Source organism: Chlorocebus sabaeus, chromosome 3 (genome assembly GCF_047675955.1).
Source record: "Chlorocebus sabaeus isolate Y175 chromosome 3, mChlSab1.0.hap1, whole genome shotgun sequence".
Taxonomy (NCBI): domain Eukaryota; kingdom Metazoa; phylum Chordata; class Mammalia; order Primates; family Cercopithecidae; genus Chlorocebus; species Chlorocebus sabaeus.
The window spans coordinates 82,688,923-82,713,438 of record NC_132906.1 but is presented as its reverse complement, the minus strand read 5'-3'; the positions used below and the strand labels follow the sequence as shown (position 1 = coordinate 82,713,438).

General features: G+C 43.5%; 1 protein-coding gene across 1 annotated transcript; it reads right to left on the bottom strand.

Moving 5' to 3' along the window:
- Nucleotides 1–3,765: 3,765 nt before the first annotated feature.
- LOC103214728 (large ribosomal subunit protein uL14-like) lies at nucleotides 3,766–4,258 on the bottom strand. The gene has a single exon (XM_007960798.3). It carries the CDS (start codon nucleotides 4,246–4,248, stop codon nucleotides 3,826–3,828), a length of 423 nt encoding a protein of 140 aa, XP_007958989.2. The 5' UTR covers nucleotides 4,249–4,258; the 3' UTR covers nucleotides 3,766–3,825.
- Nucleotides 4,259–24,516: the final 20,258 nt, after the last annotated feature.

Genomic DNA, 24,516 nt, shown 5'->3' with positions numbered 1-24,516 from the left:
AAATCTTTCACCATTCTTTGTCCAAGACCATATAACAGGTAATAAATCTCATTATATAATTCTGCCTAAGTGTTACAGGGCAGTGGAGCCGCAAAATCGGAGCTCCAGGAACTCAAGGATGAACCAGTGGTAGAAAATAGCTTTGTTGGGGCAGCAGAGTCACAGTTCCGTGACTGCTCCTGCAGAATGGGGCTACCCCATAGGCCGTGCATCGAGAGTAGCACCTCAGGGGCAGGTCTGCAGTCACAGCCATACCCACTTATAATTACATGCAAATTAAGGGGCAGGTTATTCAGAAATTTCTAGAAAAAGGGTAATAACCCTCCTGTTTTTACCAGGAAATGGGTAAACGGTCACGGCGCTGGCGGGTATGTCAGCCAGTCTTCAATTTGGTCGGGAATTGAGTCCCACCCTCCTACCTCATATGTACTTATTTTTGATGCCACAAAATAAACTTTACTTTTATTGTTTCTTTTTATCCAAGACTGCCACAGTGGTCACTGCCAGCATTGTGTCACATTTGTGACAACTAGAAAATGGTGCTCTCTGAGTGAACAAATTAGAAAAGCCACCCCATTCTCAGGATTTTAGCCCCACCTGCCCCCTTCACCAGTTGACCTTGAGCATGTGCTTTCTGTGCATCACCCAGGGAGGAATACTGATCCCTCCCAGTGTCACCTACTGTCCCAGGCCTGGGCCACCTTCCCTGAAAGAAGTCATTTCCAGTATCTCTCATGTCTCTGGGGACTGGTACTATTCTGACTGCCCTACCCACACCCACAATGGCTGAGCCAATCGCTGGACTGCCCATGGCTGCCACATCCCTTTGTTCCTTGGTCCAGAAATATTCCTGGCATCCCAGATATTTTCTAAAAAGCATCTTGGTTGATTCTTACAATTATTCTCTAGTGTTCTCTTCAATATTCTTCTATTCCTAGTTCAGAGAACCTCTGGATCCCCAAAATGTCTTGAGTTTTAAAAATGCCAGGCCGGGCATGGTGGCTCACGCCTCTAATCCCAGCACTTTGGGAGGCTGAGGTGGGTGGATCATGAGGTCAGGAATTCGAGACCAGCCTGACCAACATGGTGAAACCCTGTCTCTACTAAAAATACAAAAATTAGCCGGGCGTAATGGTGGGTGCCTGTAATCCCAGCCACTTGGGGGGCTGAGGCAGGAGAATCACTTGAACCTGGGAGGCAGAGGTTGCAGTGAGCTGAGATCACCCCACTGCACTCCAGCCTGGGTAACAGAGTGAGTCGCTGTCTCAAAAAAAAAAAAAAAAAAAGAATGTCAGTGACCTTGATTCTTTATGCAGCTTGCAGGATGTCTCCCTCACCCCAATCTTATACTTCTCCCAACTCTATTGATAGAAAGTAGAGCATTCCATCCCCAAACATGACAGAAGAGTAACACAAAACACACTCAGCACTGAGTTAGCCTATTTGCCACAGAATGCCCACTATGCTAAAAGCATGGGCTTGAGAAAATTGGGAGAAGATGGTGGTAGGAGCACATGTCTCAGATCCCTTCTCTGACTTAAAACCCAGCTCCAATCAAGCTGGAAGGGCCTGGAGGGTTCATCTGAGGTCAAGGTCTCGCAGCATCCCTGGAGGAGAGGGCAGATGTAGATTCTCTTCTGGCTGGCATCTGGGGAAAGCTAAGGAGCCTGTGGCTACAGACAAGGGTGTGCGGCAACTTCAGGCCCTAGGCATACCTGGATTGCTGAGGACCTCAGGCATCAGAGCCTGTGACTGTTTTCAGGAAAGCTCTTCCTCTGCCCACCTGTGACCCAAGTGGCTCTGGACGGGCCTACCCATTCCTGTTGCTCCCAGGAGGGCTGAGTTAAACTGTGCAAACTGTACAGGTCTGGGGCAGGGGAGGACCATCATCCCCACTCACTCAAGGGGAATTAACAGCATTCTAGTTTTCTCACTGTGTGTTCACCAGCTTGCTACTGCTCAGGAGGCCTCAACATCCTGGCCAATGTGGGGACTAAAGGCACAATCAAGTGAGTAGGTTAAAAAAAAAAATACACACCTGCAACTGTTTAAGAGGACTCAGTGCCCTGGGAAAGACAGAGAAAGAGATAAGGTGGAAGAGCCGGATATGGAACAGTTGAATAAGGAGACTCCCTTTGAGGGACAAATCAGGAAAGACCCAGATGATAACTTACAATAGAGAACTAATGAGAACCCCCAAGGTGATTTAAGTAGAGCACCCATAATATGTTCTAGAAGTTTAGGGGAAACAAAAACAAAAAAATCTTGATGCTATGGACTGAATTGTGTCCCTCAAAATTCATGCATTGAAGCCCTAATTCCCAGCGTGATGGTGTTTGGAAATGGAGTCTTGGGAGACCATTAGATTTAGATGAAGTCCTCATAATGGAATTAACCTCCTTAAAAGAAGAGACATCAGAGATCTTTGTCTTTCTCTCCCTCCTCCCCCATCTCTTTCTCTCTCTGTGTCTTTGCAGAAAAGAGAGTCCTCACCAGAAATGGCTACGCTGGCACCTTGATCTTGGACTTCCAGGCTTCAGAACCGTGAGAAAACAAATTTCTGTTGTTTAAGTCATGCAGTCTTTGGTGTTTTAATATAGCAGTTCATGCTAAGATACTTGATATCTTTATTTTAAAATTCATTGTGAATTGAAAAAGAAGTTGATCATGGCTGAGAACCAAGTTAATAACCCAAAAGACCAAAAACTCACAACAAAAAGCAAAAACACGGTAAGATGAAAATCCTAAGGGGAAAGATCAGAGGTTTAAAGGAGGTTTATCCATGCTATCGGGCCATGATATCTCTTACTCTCTGCCTATATGCAAGGATTCAGGATATCTTAATATCAGTGTTCCTAGCCAATGAAAATAGAAAATAGTTAACCAAATGTCAATTGACTCAGACCAGACACCTGAAGACAGGAAAAGATCAGGGGAAAGGAAATGGGGGTGAGCAATGAATCTTTTGATCTATAGCTACACCAGATGGACCATAGCAGTGTGTCAGGAGATCTACAATAGAATAGTGGAGAAGAATATTTCAAATAGAAGACATATACTTATGGAATTGCAAGAAAAGCTTTTTTAACATTATAAAAGGAAATTTCAATATGCATCGTTCAGATTTTGACAAAGCAAGCAGAGAAAAATCAATAATGATATAGAGGATTTGAATTATGTAATTGACAAGAACAATAAGCATGGAGAGAGAGCTGTGTTTCCTACAAGCAGAAAATACATCTTTTGTATCCATGTTACAAAAATTGATCATGTGCTTGGCCATAAGGAAAACTTTCCCAAAGCAGAAATTTTAGAAGGCATGTTCTTGGTTCATACTCTAATAAAGGGAAATAAGCAATGAAAAGATAATTTCAAAATTTACATTAGAATTAAGAAACACTCCCTTGGTTGAACCCCTTATTTAAAATACGTCAAAACTTGTTCATAATTTACCTGGCAATGCATCCAAAAACCAAGCTGGAGAGTGGGATAAGAGAGCTGGATAGTTAGATGCAGAGGTGATTCGATAAGTACAGCAAAATGTTCCTTGTAGAATTTAGTGGTGGTTTTCCTTGTATGATTCTTTCAACATTTTTACAGGTTTGAAAACTTTTTTAAATAAATTATGGGAAGAAATATATCAAAAACTGAAATAAACAAACATCTATAAGCAATTGAAAGGAAGGTTTCCTACCAAAACCACAGTTAAAAATGTATACAAAATTGTTCTATCCTTAGAGCTTACTGTTTAAAGGAGTTCATTTGTTTTCTTTTTTTTTTTTTAATGGGTTTAAAATTTTTATTTTTTACAAATATACTGGAGAATCATGCAATTCTGCCAGCATTGGGTGCAATCCGGGGCCACAAGTCTGCACACTCCTTTGCTACTGGTCCTATAATGGCAGAACCTTTCATCTCGCCTTTATTGTTCACTATGACCCCTGCATTATCTTCAAAATAAAGAAACGCGCCATCTTTTCTACGGTATGACTTTTGTTGTCGAACGACCACTGCTGGATGTACCTTTTTTCTGAGCTCTGGTTTGCCTTTCTTGACTGTGGCCATCACCATGTCACCCACACCAGCAGCGGGAAGTCTGTTCAGCCGTCCCTTAATCCCCTTCACGGAGATGATATACAGGTTTTTGGCTCCTGTGTTGTCAGCACAATTGATCACAGCTCCTACCGGAAGACCCAAGGAAATCTGGAATTTCGCACCAGAGGACCCACCACATCCTCGCTTCAACATCTTGAACGCCGGAAAGCTGTTTTCTTTCTAAAACTATTTATCAAGTAGATACTAGATGCCAGGCATTGCTCCAAGGGCCTCTGTGAGGTCTGAATCAAATGTTCAAATGTGTTCCTCTCCAGACTGGTGCAGAATTATTGTTGTCGGTTTTGTTTGTTTATTTGGTTTGGTTTGGTTTTTGAGTCTGAGTTTTGTTCTGTCACTCAGGCTGGAATGCAGTAGCATGATCTTGGCTCACTGCAGCCTCCACCTCCTGGGTTCAAGAAATTATCATGCCTCAGCCGCCTCAGTAGCTGAGATTACAGAAGCGTACCACCACGTTCAGCTAATTTTTGTATTTTTAATAGAGACGGTATTTCACCATGTTGGTCAGGGTGGTCTCGAACTCCTGACCTCAGGTGATCTGCGCACCTCAGCCTCCCAAAGTGCTGGGATTACAGGCGTTAGCCACCATGCCCAGCCTGGTGCGGAATTATTAAAAACTCACTCTGTACCTAACAGTAGCATGGCTCAGTCCAAAGTTTCCCAGCCTGATGATGAAAACATCATGCGGAAAGGTTCCAGAAGCCCAAATATCCTTTATACATGCCTTGTGTTACTCAGTCCCTCTGTCCCTCACAGAAATAAATTCATCTGCTCTGACATGTGCTACTTCACACAAAGCCAGCTCTAACTGTTCTGCACCCTCTTTTGCTTTTCTGGGTGATTACAAACTGATTTTGGGGCAATGCATTCTAGTCATTTCCGGGTACATCAGGTAAAGCAAGCTGCTCCGTCATTATTAAACTATCCTTTGTCCTTTTGAGAGATGGGCACAATAGCTGTCTCCCCGTGTAAAGGGAATTTCCCCCTGTTCCATTAATTCCCATGGTTAGTGGTTTTCACAATAAAATCCATCAGTTCCGTTAGATGAGTTCTTTCATTCTCGAAAGAATAGGCCCAAATCATGCCAGTCAAAGGTGCTGTAAATGAGAACATCCTTGGAAAATAAATGTTTTGTGCAAATGTAAGCACCCAGGGTGTGTATTTGTGTTCAAGCCAATGCAACACATCTATTGAGGGTTTACGGTGTTCCTGGCACATCACCACAGAGAAAACTGTCCTGCTGCCACATTCCCAGAAGCGCTTACATTCAAGCTAGCCACAAAAACATATTTCTGGTTCTAACAGCAGATGTGAAACTGTGAAACACATGCACACAAAAGGCAGGCAGCTTGAGGACCTGCGTGGTGGTCTAGGGACGTCCTAGGGCTGCCAGAGGGATGGAGAGAAAATCTGTGATTGCTGCTCTCATCCCTGGGGAATTGGGGGACTCAGGCAAGAATTCTAACTCGCTCCCTCTTGTCTGTGACTGCAGACTGAAAGCAACGTTTCCAACCCAATGACACGATCATAAGGCTCTGTTTAGATAAAATGTTTTATCTTCTAAAGATGATACTTACATTGTCTACTATCCAATACCAGAGGCCAGCAACAAGGCTTTACAAATCCCACTTTCCCAGTTCCCAAACACTGTGAGAACACATGGGGAGCACAGTTTAATTTTTGATAGACTAAAAACACCTTGCATGCTTCCATATTTCTAGTACATGATATACTGGAAATAAAGTGGATAGAGTAAGAGAGAAGCTAAAGCCATATCTTTCTGGGGAAATGACTCTGGAAACTGTTTTCTTCTGGAAATACGGGCTCTGTCTCCAAATGCCAACTAAAGTGAGTTAAACAGTCATGTATCTTAGTCAGCTCAGGCTGCCATAACAAAACGCCATAGACATGGTAACTTAAACAACAGAATTTATTTATCTTTGTTCTGGAGTTGGGGGAGCCCAAGACCAAGGTGCCAGCTGACTCAGTTTCTGGTGAGGGCTCTCTTCCTGGCTTGTAGATGGCTTCCTTCCCTAGGTCCTCATTTGGCACAGAAAGAGTGCATGAGCTCTCTGTTATCTCTCCTTATAAAGACACAAATACTACTGGATTAGGGCTCTACCCTAAATGACCTCATTTACCCTTAATTCCTTCTTATTTCTAATACATTGTGGGTGTGGTGGCTTACACCTGTAATCCCAGCACTTTGGGAAGTCAAGGCTGGAGGATCACCCAAGCCCAAGAGTTTGAGACCACCCTGGACAACATAGTGAGACCCCATCTCTTCAAAATAAATGCAAATATTAGCCAGGTGTGGTGGCGCACACCTGCAGTCCCAGCTACTTAGGAGGCTGAAAGAGAAGGATCACTCGAGCCCAGGAGATCAAGCTACAATGAGCCATGATCATGCCACTGCACTCCAGCCTGGGTGATCAAGTGAGACTGTCTCAATAAAACAAAAAACAAATACAGTCACACTGGGGTTTAAGGCTTCAACATATGAATTCCGGGAGGACATAGTTCATAGCACCATATAATTCAAGGTTCCCAATTATTTCGACCAGAAAGAAATATCCTGCTGGTTGAGCAAAAGTGTTTCCTGTGAGTTAAATAATGTAGGTAATTTCCTCAATTCTCTGCTACATTTGGACTCTATCGATGCCATCCAGTTCGCAATGTGTGAATTAACGAGAGCTTCAAGTATATTGGCAATGCAAAGGCTGTTTTCTGTCCATACCAATCAACTCCAAATTCTGCATTACGGTCTCGTCTGCTGCTGCAGGGAGCCCTGCAGTACTGGAAAACAGCCAGCAGCTGTCACGGGTGCGCCAGCAGCTTCTGCTTCTCCATGTAATGCATGTCCCCCGTGCCCCCTAGCTTTGGGGACTTGCCGTTTGCCTCAGCAGCGGCTGGCACATGGATGTGTCTGTGGAGGGGTCTTTGCTAGTGCTGCCCTCGCGGCAGGGTTTTGGATGATGGGATTCTGCACACTCTCATCTTTCACTTCCGGGCATGTCATCCTGCTAAATGAAGAAGCCAGACAACCTTTAGGGTTCCTTAAGTCTCCAGGACAGAGGAACACATGTACTCTCACCTTACATGGCTTTGACTGGCTTTCTCAACAGCTGCTGCCCAGTCGCAGGAACAGCCCAGATGCCCTGGCAACCCAGAGTAGCAGTGGGCAGCAGATCTCAATGCCCCCTGGCCCCCGTGGAAGGTGTGGAGACCTCTTCAGCTTGAGACCACCAGCAGAGGCAACTGAGAGATGAACACCCAGCCAGGAGCCAGGAGCCAGGAGGCACAGGGCATAGCACTGATGGAGAGCCCCGCCAAGGAAAATGAGAAATGATGTTTCCCTGACCTTAGCCCAGCCCTTGTCCATTGTCTTGGAGAAGTTCCAAGCTTCAGAGGAAGCTCTGGCAGAACTCAAACGTGCTCTACATGTTTCAGAAGTTCACCGAAGCCCTTCTCTCCTCAACGTCCCCAGGCCCCACGGAGCGGGAGAGCAGTGCGGAGGGGTGGGGGTACAGGGAGGTTGGAGGGTGATGGATGGACTGCCAGGGAGGGACAGAGAACGTGGGGACGGCAGTCAGGCGGGCCAGATGGAGCGCTCACCATTCTAGACCTTCACCCAGGCCAGAGACGAATATCTTTCCATGTGTGAGGGGTCAGGGGCATGCAGGATTACGGGGAACTAAAGGAGAACAAGAAAATATGATTACTGTCGTTTATTTTGTCCAGATGCCACCTGGTAGCAGCCAAGAGGCTCACGGAAGGCTACAGACTCATCCCTCCACCTCAAAACCCAGGAGGGACATTTCGATTCCTAGTTGAAAAGCTAGCAGAAGAAAGAAATTTCCTTTTTTAAAAAAGCAAAGCAAAACAAAACAAAACAAAAAAAAAGGTTTTTTAAACCTCTTTTCAAAGCAAAAAACCTGAGGCAGGGAATGAGGAACACGTTGCTGTCTAATCGAGCCACTGTGATGGCTGACTGCAGCAGCTGAGTGTGCGTATGTTTGTGTGTGGGCTTGTGTGTACATGTGCGTGGTTGCGGTTGTCTGTGTGCAGATGTCTGCTGGCAGGAGACTGGAGGTAAGTGGGGAACAAGATAGTATCTGTGTTAAATAAGATGATTTTCATATATTCGTCATGGGGGTAGGAGAGAATCTTTGTTTCATATTTGGGTGGTTTTCTCGCTTTCATACTTGTGGAATACCGGCAGTGTGCTACCCAGACCCACACGTTTGACTATGCCTCATCTGACATGACCTAGGAAGGACACTGCCTCTCCTGGGCTTCCACGCCAACCTCTCCAGTCCCCAACAATATTCTGAGCAACACACATAAAAAGGCTTAGGAAACAACCTAGTCTAATGTACACTTCTGTAAAAGATGCTTATTCCACCACAACACCACACGTCCCTATAGGACTTATCTCCAAACACAGGGGAGTCAGGGCTTCAACATATAAAGGGGCAGAGGGACAACCAGTCTGTAGGTGGAGTCCAGGCATCTGTCATTTGCGATAACAACTCTCCCAGGTGATTCTGCTGTTCATCCAGGGCTTGTGCCTAATGGCCCTGGGTTGGAGAACTCTAATTCCTGCCTTCCTTCCCATGTGAGCAGCACAGGCTGCCCGTGGGCTGCCCTGCCCAGTACCTGGTCTTGCTCACTCGGCTGTGTTTGGTCATGGCCTAACCATGGAGTTCCAGGCTCTGCTGCTGCCAACCTACTACTTACCAGCCTTGGAAAACTGGGTGTGTCATTTCCCTTCCCTTGGCCTCAGTTTCCTCATCTGACAGTGAGGGACTTGCACAGAAGAGTCTCTGTCCCCACTGACACAAAACTCTGATCCTTAATAGTAACATTCTAGGGGCTTCCATTAGGCCCAATTCAGTTTTAGTATGGAATTTTAAAAAGCATTCAGGGCTCCTTACTCCATCCCAACTAAGAATATACTATCTCCCATGCAAAATGTCCAACCAAAAAAGTACCTGGCATGTCGCCATCCTGTGAAATCTAGCTGTCAGGGAGATCAAAATGGAGGTTGTCCTTTTTCTTTGAAGTCGGACATACCGTGTTCTAACCATGAGTCAAAATCCTTTCCTTATTCAGTTCAGGACACAGGTTTATCTCTGGCTTCCTGACTCATGGATTTTCTCCCCTGAACAAAGCATAGTGCTTCTCTACAACCTCTCCAGGCTCCTGGTAGAGATGAGACTTTGAGAAGGATGTTTAGCGGGCATGGGTAAGTGACATATAAGCCCTCCACACCCAGTAGTGAAGCCAAGAAGGGGTGAGGAGGGAGGGGAGTTCACCTCTGCCCTTGCCGCCCTGGTTAGCTTTGTCCAGCCTCAGCAGACAAGACCCTTTTGCTCCCTTTGGTCTTCCTAGGCCACTTCCCGCTTTGCCTCCTCCTCTGGTCTTCTTGATGCTTGGAATGCTGCTCTCTTCTGTCTACCTAAATATACTTATTTTTCAAAGCCTAAAGAGTATATATGAGGGACCAGGGAGAGTGAGAGGCAGAAGGAGGAAATTCTCTGAATCATTCCAGCCTACGTGATCTTCTTCTGCTATAAATTACTGTTGCACTCATGATCCTGACCATTCCAAGCCCAGAAAGGCAAGCACTGTGTAGGTTCTGCACAGCGCTGAGTCCCTAGGGTCTGATGGATGACCTGGCCCAGAGTGAGTGCTTGGTAACTATTTGTGAAGTAGGGGAATAAGGGAGCCCCACGAGTCATCGTTACCTTACAGTCCCTGCCTCCTCTTGCAGTCTTTTCAAGGACTGTCTTCACGCCTTGGTTCTAAGATAGACACAGACTGTTTGCTTTTTTCTTTTTATCTCCAGAACCTGCAAGGAGTCTGGTCCACTGTATGCACTCAATGAATGCTGGAGTGAATAAATGAAGAGCCACGTCTGAACTGGCATTCAGCACTGAACGGGAGACCCTCCTGGGGAGGTTAACGGTGGAAAAGCAAAAAGGTATGGAAGAAGAACAGGCACCAGTACACATCTAGCCACCCAGATGTCCTGGGGTGGTGTGGCCTCCATGGGAGGGCTGCGATGGGGCCTTCTTCCAGATAGTGTGTCAGCTGGCTTAGCAGGCACCTCCGGTGACCCCTGCTGCAGCTGTGGGCAGCAGTTGTGTGTCACTTTTAGGCTCTGCCCAGTATATCTGCCTTCACCCACACTGCTCTGATCCTGCCATGGGAGACCTGGGCAAGAGCCCACTCCCTACATCTCCACGCATTGCTTGAGAGTTCTAGGAGGAGCCACAGCACCTGGAGCAACACAGGAGAGATGCCTCTGTAAGACCACTGTTGGGTGGACAGAAGGATTGGGCAGGATGGAGTCCCCTTGCTGACAACAGTGGCCCGTCCTGTAACCACCCCTTATACTGACTTTTCCTCCTTCCATCTCTCTCTCTCCCTGTCCCCTCACATACACTCTTTAGGCTCTGAAAAATAAATACATGTAGGTGGACAGAGAGAAGAAAGCCACATTCTAAGCATAAAGAAAAGCAGAGGAGAGACAAAGAGGCAAGGAGCCTAGAAAGAGAAAAGGATGAGAGAGGCTGCTTGCTGCAGCCACCTGTATGGTTCATGGTGGGGCTTGTATGCAAAAAGGGTCCCGGACTGCAGGACAAATCAGTGCAGGTACCAGACCCATGCTGGTTATCAAAAGTATAGAAATATAGCAGGAAGGGCAGGGAAGAGGGAGAGTCCAAACTCGCCTGGGAGCGTGTGTGTGAGCAGCAGCCCTGGCAGAGGAGGCACCTCCACAGGTTCCCTCCATTTAATAATGTGAGGCTGCATTACCAAAGCCATCCATTCCAAAGCCATCACTTGTGGCTTTCAATCAGTTTTAGATTGGCTTGATCAATCCTAAAGAAGAGGAGCACCGTGCCATCTTCGTGATGCATGGACTAAGACATAAATATGTAAGCAGTTCTATATTAACATTAATTAGCAGCAGTAGCCTGGAAGTGGTTAGCATAACACTGGCAATCGCTAATGGAATTGTGTATCTTTTTCCTGCACCATGAGCAGTCAAGAATCATGCATAATGTAAAAGCATAGATTGCAGCTGGTAGCAGCCGGCTGGATCACAGGAGATGATTTTGACTTGTTTTTATGATCATGCAGAACTACCTTTCCATCAGGCCCCCAAAGCACATACTAGCCTACAGTCCCGGGGGTGCAGAATCACACTACATAACAGTAAATAACGATCCTGCTCAGAGGCCCAAAAGCTGGGCTTTTTATTTATGTTCTGTTCATATTTATAGAGTCTAGAAGGAGTGCAGGCAGAAGTGACAGAAAGCAGGTGCCACCTGACCATATGGGAGGCTGACTGAGACACAGGAGATGAGCTCAAGTTGAGAACAGACAGCTGAGTTCTGGCTGGGCAGAGGATGGTTAGCCTGGAAGCATCATGGACGTGCTGCCTTCTATACAGGAAAGAAGAGCTGCTGGAGAAGCCAAGCCTGTTTAATGGTTTCAGCTCATCTCCTGGTAATAGGACCTCATCAATGGGTTAGAACAAGGAAAAGTGGGGAAAATTCTGGCAGACTCCTCAATTTAGTCTTTTGGTCTCCATCAGCTGCCTTTTCTCACCCACTACAATCTATTGCACGGTTTTTTTCCAACAGCGATATTGAGACATGATTCACCTACCATACAATTCACCCATTAAACATGTATAATTAAATGGTTTGGCATCTATTACATTATTGGCAAAATTATGGTGAAATATACATAACAAAATGTACCATTTTCACCATGTTTAAGTAGTATACAGTTCTGTGCATTACATACAGTCACATTGTTGTGCGGTCATCACCACCATCCATCTCTAGAACATTTTCATCACCCCAAACATAAACTCCCTACCCATTAAACAATAATTCTCCATTCTCTCCTCCTCCTAGCCCCTGGTAACGTCTAATCTACTTTACCTCTATGAATGTGTCCATTCTAGATATTTCATATCAGGGAATTATATAGTTGTCTTTTGTGTGGTTTATTTCACTTAGCATAAAATCTTCAAAGTTCATCCATGTTGTAGCACATATTATAATTTCATTCCTTATGGCTGAATAATATTTCGCTGTATACATATTCCACATTTTATCCATTCCATCCACTGATGGACATTGGAGTTGTTTCTACCTTTTGGCTGTTGTGAATAATGCTATAAACATTGGTATATTAGTCTGTTCTCACACTGCTAATAAAGACATACCCAAGACTGGGTTATTTATAAAGGAAAGAGGTTTACTGAACTCATAGTTCCACATGGCTAGGGAAGACTTACAGTCATGGTAGAAAGCAAAGGAGAAGCAAAGTCACGTCTTACATGGCAGCAGGAAAGAGAGCTTGTACAAGGGAACTCCCATTTATTAAATCACTGGATCTCATGTGACTTATTCACTATCACAAGAACAGCACAGGAAAGACCTACCCCATGATTTAATTACCTTCCACCAGGTCCCCCCATGACACGTGGGAATTATGGGAGCTACAATTCGAGATTTGGGTGGGGACACAGCCAACCCGTATCAATTGGCCTATAAGCATCTGCTAGAGGTCCTCTGTTTAGTCCTTTTGGATATATACACAGGAGTGGAATTACTGGATCATATGCCAATTCTATGTCTGGCTTTTGAGGAACTGTCAAACCATTTTCCATAGCAGTTGTACCGTTTTGTAGGAGGGTCCCATTTTCTCTACATCCTCACCAATACCTCTTATATTTTCCATTTTTTGTTTTGTGCATGTGTATTTATAGCCACCCTAGTAGGTATGAAGTGGTATCTCCTTGTGATTTTGATTTGCACTTCCCTAATGACTAATGATGTTGAGCAACTTTTCATGTGCTTATTGGCCATCTGTATGTCTTCTTGGGGTAAAAGTTGCATGAGTTTGCTAGGGCTGCCATAACAAAGTACCACGAGCTGGGTTCAACAACAGAAGTTTATTTTCTCTCAGTTCTGGAGGCTAAAAGCCCCAGACCAAGGTGTGAGCAGGACTGATTTCTGCTGAGGCCTCTCTCCTTGGCTTGTAAATGGCAGTCTTCTCCTGCGTCTTCACATGATCTTTCTTCTGTGGTTGTTTATGTGCTTTCTTCTGTGTTTATGCTCTAATCTCTTCTTATGAGCACTAGTGCTCACCCCAGTGATCTCATTTACCCTTAATTACCTCTTCGGAGACCCTGTATCCAAATACAGTCACATTCTGAGTACAGAGGGTGAGGACTTCAACATATGAATTTTTGGGGATAGATTCAGCCCATAACAAAGGTCAGTTCAAGTTCTTTTTGCCCCCCACCCCCTCTCTTTTGAGACAAAGTCTCACTCTGTTGCTCAGACTCAGAGCATAGTGGCATGATTTCAGCTCACTGCAGCTTTGACCTCCCAACTCAAGTGATCCTCCCACCTCAGCCCCCTGAGTAGCTGGGACTACAGGCATGCAGCACCACGCTCAGCTAATTTTTGTATTTTTTGCAGAGAGGAGATTTCACCAAGTTGCCCAGGCTGTTCTCAAACTCCTCAGTTCAAGTGATTCTGCCTGCCTCAGCCTCTCAAAATCCTGGGATTATAGGCATGAGCCACCATGCCAGCTTTGCCCATTTTTAAAATTGGGTTGTAATCATAAGTTTTGATGTTGAGTACGTGGTTTTATTATTCATTTTGAGGGTGGTGAAGGTGTCAGTAGAATAAGAAAGAGAAAGGTTATAGGGTTTTTAGTCTTGGACTGTTTAATGTGATCAGTTCTAAGCACAGTCACCGTCCCAAAGGAAATGTCTCCATTTTTTCCCCACAGAAACCCAACCATACTATCTATCTTCCAATAAGTAGTGCAATAATAGTCATCAGAGGTAAACAAGAAATCACTGTATTATGATTAAACCAAAGTCCGTTTTCGAATGTCTGCTAGACTGTAAATTTCTTGAAGGTAATTTTTTTTTTTTTTTTTTTTTTTTTTTAAAGACATTCTCACTCTGTCGCCAGGCTGGACTGCAGTGGTGCAATCTCAGCTCACTGCAACCTCTGCCTCCCTGCGATTCTCCTGCCGCAGTCTCCTGAGTAGGTGCAACTACAGGCACAAGCCACCACACCCAGCTAATTTTTCTATTTTTTGTACAGACAGGGTTTCACCATGTTGGCCAGGATGGTTTTGATCTCTTGACCTTGTGATCCGCCCACCTCGGTCTCCCAAAGTGCTGGGCATGAGCCACCACACCCAGTTATCGTTTCTTACTCAACTTTGAGTTGGAGTATGCCTCAGGCCATAAAAACATTTTCTCATGTAATAAACCCAATATCCCATGTGGTAGGTATAATAATCCCCACTCCACAGATGGGGAAACAGGGCTCGTAGGGGTCAAGTGGCTTGCCCGAGTTGATGAGGCAAGCTGCAGAAGGAAAATGTGGGGTCCTGAATCTGTCCAATTCTTCTTTCCACTACACTACGATTTCTTCCTCCCTCAACATGGAAATAAGATATGCATGCTCTTAAATCAGGAGAAACATTCATTCCCATTAGATCTCTGAGTGAGCTGAGCTCATCTCCTACAAGTACATGTTTACCATTTAGAAGGTATCATTCATTATTTGTCTCCATAAAAGATTTTTCTGCCTTTCCCCACTCCCTTTTATTTTAGACCTTACATATGAATTAAATAGATTTTTTGTTAATAGACAAGAACTCAAGCCCAGGCAGTTTTGTTCTATTCGTGATAATTGTAATAAAGACATGGGATTCAAAAGAAAAAAGCAATAGGATTGGGGGTGGGTAGGCAAAGGGAAATGAGATATAAGTTTCAATACACCAAGAAATGGAAAATAGTCAACAGTTGTTCTCCTCTTTTGTAAATGCTTAATCCAAAACAAGTGACTCACAAATTATACACACTGGTTTCAGCCCTCTGCTTCTGAGATAAATATCTCTTTGTGTGGACATTCAAATAGACCTGGGCTTTTCTTGTAATGGACAAGCAGCTTCTGCAGGTAAGTCACAGCCCAACTCCACAGACTATCAGACAGCTGCTTCCCAAAGGGAAGGTGTCTCTGTTTCTGCCACAGTAGAAGCCTGTGCCATGCTGAATCCAATCACATCTCTTCAGTTAATAAAGCCTAATGGGCAGTCTTTCTCCAGGGGCTACATCAACCATCAGTCACCAACATTGTTAAAGAGAAAATTCCAAAAATTCTAAGAAATTTTGCAAACATTACACATTCTTCTCATGCTGAGTTTGTTTTTTGAGGAAGGACATACACAGCCATGTGGTAACTTGTTTAATAATCAGCATTCATATATCCCATCTTTTTACCCAGGAAGGAAAAATAATCACATGCATAGAACCTGTCAGTGAAGTCCTTGTTTCATAAGAGGCAATCAGACCAAGGGTGTCCCAGAACACATTTTTGTATCTATATGTGTTTTTTTGTGTGTGTTTTACTTTTTGTTCTCAACATACTCATTGCTCTAGAGGTATGGCCTAATACAGTACATGGTGGTGGGTGTTATGAAGACATGTTACACTTTGAGGGCCTGAACGATTGGGGTCACATGCTCTGTGGACAGGTTTATAGCCCAAATCACACGCGCTGTATCAAAGTCATCTGGTTTGTACTTTATACAGTTCTTCTGGTGGGTGACTATTTGGGTGGGCTCAGTAACTAGTGGGATCAGATGAATGTCTCTGACCAGCTTGGACACTTGTTTCCAGTGCTAGATTCAAAGCCTGGCAACATGTGTGGGCCTCTAAGAACAGGGATTCCAGAGCAATCCTGCAAAATGGTTTGCGTTGAACAGTCAGGCAATGTCCATTGCTGTTACTCACTTTTTATCCCATTTCCCCTTTGATCCCATCCAGCCAGTGGTGTGCTAGTAAATGTTCAACAACCGGCTCTCCAAATAATGCATGGAAATATATACATACCTGAGGTGATTACTGATTTTACTGATATACAGAATGTGTATCACACAATTTACAAATAATAAAGTCTACACTGTAAATTCCATATAGCCAATTGATTCTCATAGAATGCTTTCCTTGATTTTTGGCAAGCTCTTGTTTTCATAGCCAACCTATGGTTGCAGCTGATATATGAGTGCAGTTTTGATTAGAACGTTGACATTTTTGTTTGCATTAATGAGTATCGTGAAGGTGAAATAATGAAGATATACATAGAAACACTACTTGATCATCAATGATCGGAGCAACTTCTTTGCTGATTCAGGTAACAGTTTTCTAATGCTAAAAGAATATTTCCTCACGTTTTTGTGCTATTGACAAGGTAATGGCTACAGACATGACAATCTTTAAATTTAATATGGATAACATTAAGAGTCATCAGAACAATAAATCAAGCTTTGATTTATAGCAGTTGCCAATTTCCGTGGCACAAATATCCCTACTACGACTGACTTTAAGCTACCAAGATGATGTCCTTGAACATGGATTTGGGAAGAGATGCCCCATAGTGCCCCAAGATATACTATTTGCATGATATAAGTGAAATAAATGTAAATAATTCAAAAGGTCAGATGATATTAAAATAAGTAGAAAGTACTGAGGGTTTGAGTACTATGTTTTCAATATAATTTAATTACAAGTTTAGACAATTTAATAAACCTGCTGTGTTTAACAACAAGTGCTAAAAATTCTGGAAAATTCAACAATCAGTTCTTGCATGCAAGCTATTAGGAGTCAGCTCCAGCATGCTATGCCATCCAACCCGTAAGAGGTTAGGTTACACCATGGAGTTTTGGGAACGCTTTAAGCTCTAGGTAACAGGGTATATGACTCAAAGTGTCTAGAATACAGCTCTATGGAACTCAACGATTTTTGTTCATATTTGGAAAGTACTTAAAACAGTGACTAACAGATAATAGACGTCAATAAACATCTGTTGAATTGAATCTATTAAAATAGCGGCATTTAGTAATCACACATTGTGAGAAGTCTGGGCACAGGTGATTCTAGAGCTGATCCCTCCAGGACTCTGGGTCAACCACTCTGTGAGGTTCTTGGTCTTTTCCCTTTAGCTGAAAGGTGGCCACCCTAAACACCATAGCCCAAACATAGCCCTAAACACCAAATTCTCACAGCGCAATTTCTAAGAAAGGAAACAGGGAACAACCAGATTGATGAGTGATGCCTCCTTGCCACTTTCCTGTTTTCTCAAGTAGCTAGAACAGGATCCCCAGCATCTCTTTTCTAGACCCTCTGATGGGAGATGGGCAAAAAAAAGGAGGTTGGGTATTCCTATGACAGTCAAATAATTTCCCTGGTTTCCTACCAGGCCAATTCAATGCAAGGAATCAAGCAATACAAATATTTATTTCCGTTCAAATATATTTTTCTGACTAAGACATAATCATTATTCTGGAACTTTCCATTCTCCTTGAAGTATTTTGAAAATAAAATCTATAATGACTCCTTCTAATTACCAAATAATTACCCTTAGAAAGAAATCTTTCTACCTTAATTACCTCTTCAGTGTTTATGTACAACTTGACTGAATGTGGTCTATATCAGATTACAAATTATCATAGTCAAATTTTTAATAAATATAATTGTATTTTTAAATCCCTTATAAAAATTTCCAAATCCATAAAACATTTACATAAGTTACAATAAGGAAATTGAAATTTGAACATCTTTAGGAGTATATTTTCCTGGGTTTTGAGTACCATATATGTTATGGTTAACAAAGAGAACAATTGAAAGCCATTCACACATAAAACGTTTGTACCCAAGTAACCTTCAAATATTTCAAAAAGTCCCTTTCTACCCAATACTCAGAGAGTGCCCAAGGAAATAAATGCAGCTTACCTTGGGCTCCCAGGCCTTTGGTATGGATTCTGGTCACTGGAGAAGATTCCCATCTGTCAACATCCAGACACATCTGTGGCAGAAAGAATTCCTGAGTTCAGGAAAAGGCAGCAAAGACATGCCAGAAATAACAGCGACCAGGATTGACCGTCTTTTCAAAATCAGAAAAAAGCCATGGGACTTAGAACCACAAGGGATCCTAGAGATGGTTTTCCTCACTTGCATCCAAAACTATGTTCTCCATGGTTAGTTCCTTCTGGGAAATGATTTTATAGAGAGGATATTAGATTTTTTTTTTTTAACTCAAGACTTCTCAGGGGGCTGGGCATGGTGGCTCACACCTGTAGTCTTAGCACTAGCACTTTGGGAGGCCAAGGCAGGCAGATCACTTGAAGTCAGGAGTTCAAGACCAGCCTGGCCAACATGGTGAAATCCTATCTCTACTAAAAATACAAAAATAGCCAGAAATCACTTGAACCTGGGCGGTGGAGGTTGAAGTGAGCTGAGATTGTGCCACTGTACTGCAACCTGGGCAACAAAGTGAGACTCTGTCTCAAAAAAAAAAAAAAAAAAACACTTCTCAGGGGATTTGTATACATCAGTCTTTAAAATATATATGTATAACTACCTTTTCCAAACCTGATGTAACTATAGAACCTTTTTTTGAATGGAACACTTTAATTTTTCTGTTTTTGTGGTAAAATATGCATAACATGAAATTTACCCTCTTACCCATTTTTAAGTGTATAGTTTTGATAAGCATATTCACATTGTTGTGCAACCAATCTCCAGAAATTCTTCATCTTGCAAAACTTAAACTCTGTATCTATTAAACAAAAACTCCCCATTTCTTCCCCTACCCCTGGCAACTACCATTCTACTTTGTTTCTATGGATTCGACTACCCTCGGTACCTCATACACATGGAATCATAAAGTAGCTTTTTGTGACTGGTTTATTTTATTTAGCGTAATGTCCTCAAGGTTCATTCATGTTACAGCATTTGTCAGAATTTCCTTCCTTTTTAAGGCTGAGTAATACTCCATTGTATGAATACACTACATTTTTTTAAACCATTCATTCACCGATGGACATTTGACTTGCTGCCACCTCTTGGCTATTATGAGTACTGCTGCTGCAAACACAGGTGCACAAATATCTCTTTGAGATCTTGCTCACGATTCTCTTGGATATATACTCATAAGTGGAAATTCTGGATCCTATGGTAATTCTATGTTTAATTTTTGAGAAATGACCACATTGTTCTCCATAGCTGCACCATTTTACATTCCCAACAACAGTGCACGAAAGTGGAACTCCTTTTGAAAGAATGCTTTAATTAACATAAAGCTTAATAAACACCAGTCTAGTCCAAATCCATCCTTTTAAAATGGAGAAGTAGAAGCTCAAGAGGGGAGGGACGTGTGCAACATCCCACAGCTCCTCAGCGGTGCGGCAGCCAGGGGCTTGCCAGGAAACAGACCACTCAGCTAGTTATGGAGAGAATTTAATTTCGGAATTGCTTAGAGGATGGGTAGCACTGCAGGGTGCCAGTTAGGGATATAAAGACACTCAGGAAGAGTGACAGTGAGAAACACTTACCACCCTTTGGCCTAAAGAGGAAAAGAGAGAAAATGGCATAAGTGAACCCAAGGAAACCTAGCATCTTGAGGGCGGGTTGCTGAGCAGGAGCTGTGCTTAGAGGGTGTGGTCGCCACCAGAGCCACTGCACAGAAGAAGCAGGTAAAGAAATACCCCGATTGCTCTCTTTTTCCAGCCATTGATCTCCTGCCAGTACCTCCAATGGCCAAACAAACCCAAAGCCCGAGGGCAGGGGAACAGGGCACATATGGCTAAGTCCCCAGGTCCCACAGAAACACGTGAGGAGGAAAGAGAAAGGAGGGAGGATGGTGTTGGATGGGCAATCCAGGGTGTCTGATGCAGAGGGTGTCTGTAGTTGGTTTTCTACACTCAGTGTTTATCATAGAAAATTAAAAGTTTAGAACGTTTAGGGCCAGGCATGCTGGCTCATGCCTGTACTCCCAGCATTTTGGGAAGCTGAACCTGGCAGATAGTTTGAGCCCAGGAATTCAAGACCAGTCTGGCTAACATGGTGAGACCCCTGTCTCTACAAAAAATACAAAAATTAGCTGGGTGTGATGGCACATGCCTGTGGTCCCAGCTACTCAGGAGGCTGAGATGGGAGGATTGCTTGAGCATGGGAGGTCGAGGCTGCAGTAAACTGTGATCGCACCACTGCACTCCAGCCTGAGTGAAAGAGCAAGACCCTGTCTCAAAAAAAAAAGAAAGAAAAAAAAAAGAAAGAAAAAAGAAAGAAAGAAAGAAAGAAAGAAAGAAAGAAAGAAAGAAAGAAAGAAAGAAAGAAAGAAAGAAAGAAAGAAAGAAAGACAGAAAAGAAAGAAAAGAAAAAGAAGGATGTTTCGGACATTAGAAAAATAAAAATAAAAAAATTACCAACAGTCTCATCACCCACAGATACCCAAGTTAACATTTCTGTTTCCAGTGTATAACATGTTGCAAGATGATATTGACAAATTAAGTTGGGCTTGTTTTCACTGCTGTGCAGCGGCAGCTCCAGAATGTCTACAGAAGGAATAAAGCAACTGAAAGGAAGGACTAGACGTGAGTCCTGACATCATACTTATGGAGCAGGCACACCGGTTTTAATTGGATTGCGTGTTTATTTGGGGACCTGTCTGGAGCTGCCGATGGAGACAAAAGGCTTTATTTCGAAGCTGCCATGTGCACAGAGGCCCTCTCGTTTATTTTGGTAAGGTTCAGGAAGAAGGTGATGATTTATGTGGCAGATGAAAGCTCCCCTGCTCAAGGCACCCCTTGACAATGCCGTAAACGAACTAATGAGGGTTCTCGGGGAAGGGAGAGAACATATTTTACATGTAGAAGAATGTGAACTGTGGTGGCCAAAGGGCAGATTGTGTCGCATTGTGTGTTCCAAACGTCACCACCACAACCTGCCCCATCCCACTTGCCCTTCTGGCAACATCACCTTGACGCTTTTCTTGTGGTGGTAGTCTCAGTCCTCTCTTCTCGAATCTGGACAAAACTCGGGCTGCTGTCACCAATATAATAAGTGAAGCGACTATGAACTTCCAAGGCTAGGTCTTAAACATGCCCCACACTCCTGCCTTGCTGTCTTGGGAAGCCGGTGCTTGGAACCCAGCCACAGTAAGGAAGCCCAAACAAGCCCATGTGGAGACAGCCCATGGAAACACCACCTCTAGGTTTTTAGGCTGATAACTCAGCTGATAATGAAAGTTACTTGTGGTTTAGTCTCTGGATTTTTCCTTGCCCACCCCAAGAAAACCTTTGTGTTTTCTTCCCCCATGAATAGAATCAGAAGTAGAAAGTTCTAGAATCCTATAACTCTTTTGGAGATTACATCCTGAGAACAGAAAGGAGAATAATCGGTGTTTGGAAAAGGGAGAGGGGACATAAAAGGAATGACTATATATAACGGAGAGACCCCTATACTAGAAAACTAGAACAGGGATAAGTACAGGAACTTCCAACCCACCAAGTCCCTCAAAATGGCCAAGGATGGTGGCCATACCTCAGGGGAAATGGCTGCTTGTTGTGTAGACACAGATTGGACTCCCAGCCCAGGGCACTGTTTTGGCAGAGATTTCTGGATCCATGATGGCAAAGAAGTCACAAAACTAGTAATGGGCCTCAGTGGTGGGTTTCTCGGGGGTAACCAGGTCAGACTAGAGGTCAGCTTCCAGGATAACTATTCCTGCTTATGATACCCCAGGACCTTTCTATGTAACGGGGTACCCCCAAATGACTGAATTTTTGCCAATGATTTAAGGAGGTGGCTTGGAGTTTACTTTCATTTGACATTTTAAACAAATGTTCCAAAACAGATTACCAGTCCCTCTTACATGACATTCATAGAAATTAAAAAGATATAAAAAAGTAAACATGTAAGTGCATAGCCATGATTGGAAAGAACAGAAACTCTGGATGAACCAGAATCATACAGAATCTCTTTCTTTTTGAGACAAAGTCTAGCTTTGTTGCCCAAGCTAGAGTGCAGTGGTACCATCTCGGCTCACTGAAACCTCCGCCTCCAGGGTTCAAGTAATTCTCCTGCCTCCACCTCGTGAGTAGCTGGGACTACAGGCACATGCTACCATGCCCGGCTGCTACATTTTGTATTTTTAATAGAGATGGGGTTTCACTACATTGTCCAGGCTGATCTCAAACTCCTAACCCTGTGATCTGCCCACATCGGCCTCCCAAAGTGCTGAGATTACAGGCATGAGCCACTGTACCCAGCCCAGAATCTCTTAAAATTGGAAAGCAGGCAGGCATAAAGAGGAAAAACTGCAGCCCAGCTGGGAGTGGGAGAATTCTGCTATGAGCCTCAAGGGGTGCACCTGACCAACAAGGGAGGGATCCAGAAAGAGGAGGAGGAACTCAGAGTGGCCAAGGTGAGAGCAGCGTGGTAAGGCAGCCCCTGGGCTGGGCACCCGTGCCCATAGATGCAAGTGTGTGCCTTCCCCACAGCAGTAGGTACAGGAACTCCGGGAGCAAGAGGCTTAGTGCAGTGCCCCAGGTATGCCTTAAAAACCCACTGTGAGATGTCATCTCCTTACACACCACAGGAGCCTCTGCCAGGCTCACTAAAGCCAGTGTAAAGCAGCAGTGACAATGGCAGTTCCCACACTGTCTCAATCATCTGTGTGAACTATTATAGCAGATATTCTAAGAGGGAACCTTGGCATTGATTTACATAAGCAGAATCAAATATTCCAGCAGATCCAGCATCAGAAGATAGAAATAAGTGAAAAAGGAAAAACTTTCATTAAAGAAGCAGGTTGGTGAATAGAAGCTGTGTGTGTGTGTATGTACACATATAAAATATCTTTAAATATTTAAGGACATAATGTGTGCGATCACAAGAATAGAAAGAGGCTGGGTGTGGTGGCTCATGCCTGTAATCTTAGCACTTCAGTAGGCCAAGGCAGGAGGATCACTTGAACCCAGGAGTTCTAGACCAGTATGGGCAACAGAGCAAGACCCCATCTCAAAGAAAAAGGAACCAATCAAACCTATTGGATGAACAATTTAGTGGTTGAAATGTAAAAACCTAGCATGTGGGTGAAAAACAAAATAAGCACAGTGGAGAGGCAAATAGACTGGAAAATGGAACCATGGAATTTGCTCAAAATGACACAAAAATTAAGAGGTTTGTAGAATAAATCTAGTTCCAGCATCCACGTAATAGGAGTTACAAAAGAAGAGCCTAAAGAAATTAAAAGTAAAAAAAATTTTTGTTTTTTTGAGACGGAGTCTCACTCTGTTGCCCAGACTGGCGTGCAGTGGCGTGATCTCCGCTCACTGCAAGTTCCGCCTCCCGGGTTCATGCCATTCCCCTGCCTCAGTCTCCTGAGTAGCTGGTACTACAGGTGCCCACCACCGCACCAGGCTAATTTTTTGTATTTTTTTTTTCAGTAGAGACGGGGTTTCACCATGGTCTCCATCTCCTGACATCATGATCCGCCCACCTCCGCCTCCCAAAGTGCTGAGATTACAGGCGTGAGCCACCGCGCCCAGCCAAAAGTAAATAAAATTTTAAGAAATAATTGATTAGAAATGTACAGAATTGAAGTAAGACATGAGGTCTCTGAAAGAAGTCATCAATACCCAGCAGGATAAACATTTTTAAAATGATCCAGACACAGTTGAGAAGAGAAAACATTTGCATCCACATGGCTTAACTATTAGGGCCAAGGACAAAGACCACCTGTTTCAACATGACTTAATTATTTGCTCCAGGAAATCCTTGCCCAGAAAGATAAAGCTGTAAACCAATAGATAACTGCTATTTACTTTAGAAAATTCCTGCAAACCAATTTGTCTGGGCAAATAGTTTGGGCATCTGGCCAGTTTTCCTCATAGGACAACCATGTTTTCATCTGGGTAAAAAACTCTTTTATCAAACAATTTACTTATCAATATTTGCTTTGAGCCCCTAGCTTCACTGTGACTAGAATCCTAAACTATTAGTTACAAACTTTGCTCATCCCAATCAGTTCTCCAGCTTTTGAGAACTGCCTCAAATATCATGAGCTTAGACCCCAAAACGTTATAAATATCCTCTCCTGACTTCTCCCTTTGAGCCACTGCTAAGATCTCAAAGTGATGGTCTCTCTTGCTATAGTAAGTTTAATAAACTTAGCTTTGCTTTACCAAAAGGTTATTCTGATAGATATTTTGGGGAGTTGACAGTTGAAAAATCCATGAAGAAACTTCATCATTAAAATAAAAAGAAAATCCTTAAAATCTTCTGGGGAAGAATAGACTGGATATCTACAAAAGAAAAAGAATATGGCCAGGTGTGGTGGCTCATGCCTGTAATCCCAGCACTTTGGGAGGCTGAGATGGGTGGATCACCTGAGGTCAGGAGTTTGAGAACAGCCTGGCCAACATGCTGAAACCCCGTCTCTACTAAAAATACAAAAATTAGCCAGGTATGGTGGCGGGCACCTGTAATCCCAGCTGCTTGGG

Bases quoted from the DNA above. Each gene is read 5' to 3' on its own strand.
- LOC103214728 (XM_007960798.3), bottom strand. From the start codon at position 4,248: ATGTTGAAGCGAGGATGTGGTGGGTCCTCTGGTGCGAAATTCCAGATT.